General features: G+C 37.8%; 1 protein-coding gene across 1 annotated transcript; it reads right to left on the minus strand.

Annotated features, from left to right (window-relative positions):
* Positions 1-555: 555 nt before the first annotated feature.
* LOC128103090 (olfactory receptor 7D4-like) lies at positions 556-4,314 on the minus strand. Its single transcript, XM_052727175.1, has one exon. It carries the CDS (start codon positions 3,523-3,525, stop codon positions 2,524-2,526), a length of 1,002 nt encoding a protein of 333 aa, XP_052583135.1. The 5' UTR covers positions 3,526-4,314; the 3' UTR covers positions 556-2,523.
* Positions 4,315-4,662: the final 348 nt, after the last annotated feature.

Raw genomic sequence — 4,662 nt, forward strand, 5'->3', positions numbered from 1 at the left:
GTCCTTTTATGTTTTAGCCAGAACCAGTCAAATGCTACTGTTAAAGAAATTTTCCTTTCTTAATCTCTTAAATTCTTGGAGTGATTTTTCTCTGGAAAGGCATATTAATTCTGTAACACTTCGGCATTGCTTCTAAATCTCAGCCCTTCTCTAGGTAAGGATTCCTGACTAGAGGCCAATAGCTTAGTGTACCCTGTTTTAGGTCTCTGTTGTTGAGACATCCCTTTACTACTTGTCCTTTTTTCTGACTTCTGATTGATAGATCAGTAGTTCTTACCAAAGGGGATTTTGCTCTGAGGGTGCTCTAGAGACATTTTGGGTGAATGGCCATGACTTAATGGGAGAACCCCTGTTATTGTCATAAAAATATACTGGGTTAAACAACTAAATATAGAATACTCAGGGAAGGCTGCACCACAGGTTGGAAAAGTGATCTGACCTCAAATACCTATAGAGTCCTAGTTCATAAACATTATAGAAGAGTAATAATTTCTAGAACAGGAAATAAAAATCAAGGTGAACAATCCATGCTCATGAGAGTAAACATTATTTTGCTCCTACCTCCACCCCTAATTTCAGACCAGGTTACCAATGCCAAGAGATCTGTGTATGAAAGGTAAGATTTTATTGCACTAAATAAAAGTTTTCCTGAGAGCCAGTCAGTTTATGTCTTACTCTCAGGTGCTTCTTGGGTATCGTAGCAGGGCACAGCTTGCAGGAGTGGAGGGTCTGCCATTAGACCTGCCTCTTACTGACATGAGATAGAAGGATAAATAAACACCGTGTTCACAAAAATGCCTACCATTTACCAAGCATCTATGTATTAGACACATAATACTGATTCTTTAATCAATCTAATAATTTTGCTGAGAGACAGGAATTTCTTTAATAAATGGTAAAGTTACAAGTAAAACATTTGAATTCGACCAAGTCTATACCCACTTCTCACCAAGTGGGTGGTTCAGCATTCCTCAAGCCAATTCAGGGTAGGTTTCAGCTTTGGGGTCTGTCTTAGGGTTTATATTCTTGTGAAGAGACACTATGACCACAGCAACTCTTATAAAAGAAAACATTTTAATGAGTTGGCAGCTTATAGTTCAGAGGTTCAGTTCATTATCATCATGGTAGGGAGCATGGTGTTGTGTTGGCTACATCTTGATCAAAAGGCAACAGGAAGTGGACTGTAACACTGGACAGTATCTTGAGCATATGAGCCCTTAAAGCCTATCCCCACAGTGACACACTTCCTCCAACAAGACCACACCTACTCCCAACAAAGCCACCCCTCCTAATAACTCCCTATGAGCTTATGGGACCCAATTGCATTCAAACTACCACAGGGTCTAAGTTCCAGAGTATTTCCCTATGAAGTTAAAGATATATATAAAAGATGCTTTGTCCTATCAGCTGTTTGGTACAGGAGAATCCTTGTATGGAGCTACTTTTAATTTCTTTTTTAAAATATTTTATTCATTTGACAGTTTGATACATTTGTAAGTTACATCTTGATTAGACCACCCTCAGCTCCTCTTATTCCCATCACCAAATCCTCCCCTACGTGTTCCCCTCACATATTCAGGTTTTGTTTCATTTTATAACCACTTGCCTTCACTTGTGCTGCACACATGCCCATGGGTGTGGGGCCATCTAGGCATGTGCAACTTACCAATTCCCAAACAACCAAGGAAAGATGAAGACTGACTGCCCCCACTACCACTTTCCATAAACTGCCAATAGCGCTTCACTTTGAAGTGGGGCCTCACAAGTCCCTCCCCCATCCGTGCTGGAATTTTGACTGGCTTGATCTTACATAGGTAACAATAGTTGTCGTAAGTTCATAAGTGCAACTCAACTTTTATTTCGTGTTTTTGAAAAGGAGCCAAATGTGAAGTTTTGAGAAGTGTGTCTAGGCAAGAGCAATATTGAGCAAATTATTTTCTATGTTTTATTTACCACTGTGAAGTTCAGGATGACTTTGAATTCCTAATTTTTCTGCCTCCACCTTCTGATTAGAAGGCACTCTGTACTTTAATTTCATATCAATTGTAATATGCTGATATATATCTGTATATATATAATGATATCATATATGTGTATTTGAGTATATGTGAATGTGTGTGTGTGAGAGAGAGAGAGACAGAGACAGAGACAGACAGAGATTCTTAGTATAATTATTTTCCAGACAGAGGCCAAAGAAAACATTGCCCATTAAGCATTATGTTGGAAACAACAATGACTTAGAGGAGTTGAGCAATGATGTGTAGGTATATGTCTTATCTCTCTTTTTACTTGCTGTATTTTCTACTTGACCCCCTACACACTTGTAAGTATATATCCTTGAAATTGTTTGCATAAGAGGTGTAGTTACTGGCTAGCCATGTTTCACGTTTCTTGTTTCAAGTTTATCTTTGGTCCTGGAATATTTTAGTCTTGTATTTCATGAGTTGTATTTCTTTTCTGTGTCTTAAGAATACAGGAAAATGCAATGTGTGCAGGAATACACTATTCATCAAAACTCTAGATTCATGTATCCCTTTTTATATTATCACACTGAGACCTATCTCCTGTGCTATGAAACAGTCTTCTAAGAACCTGCTTCAGATCCCTATTCCTCAGGCTGTAGATGAAGGGGTTGAGCATGGGAGCAACCACAGTATACATCACTGAGGTGACTGAACCCTCTCTGGAGTTATAGGATGTTTGAGAAGTGAGGTAGACACCAAGGCCTGCACCGTAGAACAATGAGACCACGGAAAGATGAGACCCACAAGTAGAAAAGGCTTTATACTTCCCTCTAGCAGATGAAATGCCCACTATGGAGTTGATGATTTTAGAATAAGAGAAAAGAATCCCAGACAGAGGAATAATACCTAGCAAACCAGTTACACAGTACAGCAGGATGTCATTGGCATGGGTGTCTGAGCAGGCAAGCTTGAGCATCTGAGCAAGTTCACAGAAATAGTGGGGGATTTCTGTTTTCTTGCAGAAAGACACCCTCAAAAACATTAATGTTTGTAACAATGAATAGGCCAGGCAGATTAGCCAAGACAGTAGCAGCAGAAGACCACAAAGGTAAGGGTTCATGATAATCATGTAGCGCAAGGGGTGACATATGGCCACAAACCGGTCATAGGCCATTACGGTCAGTAACAAACTATCCAGTCCAGAAAAAAACATGAAAAAATACATCTGGGTAACGCAGCCTTCATAGGTGATGGATTTATTCTGTGCCTGGATGTTCACTAGCATCTTAGGAACTGTGGTGGAGATGAAACAAATGTCTGTGAAAGATAAGTTAGAGAGGAAGAAGTACATTGGAGTCCAGAGGTGGGAGTCAGAGCCAATAGCCAGGATAATAAGCAGATTCCCTATGATGCAGACCAAGTAAATGAACAGGAACAGCCAAAATAGAAGTGGCTGGATATCATTTTCTTTTGAAAGTCCCAAAAGAATGAATTTTGAAGTGGCTGTTAAGTTCTCTGGCTCCATATAATTTACAGTCTTTGCCTGGAAAGAAGCAAGCATAGTTACAATGAGAATACACCATGAATTTCAAAATCATTTATGAAGCATTGTATCTTATCCCAATGTTTTTATTTGCTTTACTGCCCAAGACTGCTGTTTCCACCACCACTTCCTGCAGTGCCTTGTCCATTGCACCTTTCCTGGCTGATAGCAATTGATTTCCTCTACAAAGTTTCTGGGAAGGAACCTGCTTTCTGGACATCTTCCCTCTGCCTTGTAGTAATTGCCTCTTTAAATCCCAGGAAAATGTTGAGATAGGCAATTATGGGATGTAGAATTTGACAATATTTTATTATCCTTATACTTTCCCCAGACTATCCTGTTTTATTTGATCAAAAGGATAGTTTGAAAATATTTTGTAGGAAATCCCACTATTGTTACTTGAGTATTGTGAGTCCTCTCCATCCTTCTAGCTCCATCATAATATTTCTTAATCACAAAGATCAATTCAAGAACTCCATTATACATTTACATTTTCCATGCGTGTTTACATTCTTCTTCAATTTCCTTATATTGAAGCAACTGTGTCTTTTCTAGTTCATTTTCATTCCACATTTCCTGTACCACAGACAGTATTGGACAATGAGTCCTACACTTTATGGATTTAATAGGTGACATATCCAAAGTGTTTCAGTTGCCTATCGTGCAGATGGCTTTAATTTTGATCTTCAGCAATTTGAAGAGAGACACAAAATAAAACAAAAATAAAAACTAAAACAAGAAGAGCAAATCATGCCAGGCATGGTAATACATTTCCCTAATTGCAGTAATGTGGTAAATGAAGCAGAAGGGTCGCAAATTTGAGGCAGCCTTGGCTATGTAGCAAAACTATATCTCCAACAAAAAGAAAAAATCCCCAAATATATATGTATATATAATATATATTGTGTATGTATAATGTATATGTATATATACAATTTATAAAATATGTTATAGTAATATATTAGAATAATGTCTTCATTTAAAATATGTTTCTTCTTGCAGTTTCTCAAAGTCACAATAAAACTACCATAGTGTTTATATTATATTAGTATATAATATATTACCTAAAAGTTATTTAATACATACAGAAGTATATGGAGCTTCTACACAAATGCTGTACCACTTCATAGAAGGGATTTAACAGCCACAGATTTA

The sequence above is a fragment of the Peromyscus californicus genome, unplaced genomic scaffold, assembly GCF_007827085.1.
Source record: "Peromyscus californicus insignis strain IS unplaced genomic scaffold, ASM782708v3 Scaffold_11__1_contigs__length_118956290, whole genome shotgun sequence".
In the NCBI taxonomy this organism is placed as follows: Eukaryota; Metazoa; Chordata; class Mammalia; order Rodentia; family Cricetidae; genus Peromyscus; species Peromyscus californicus.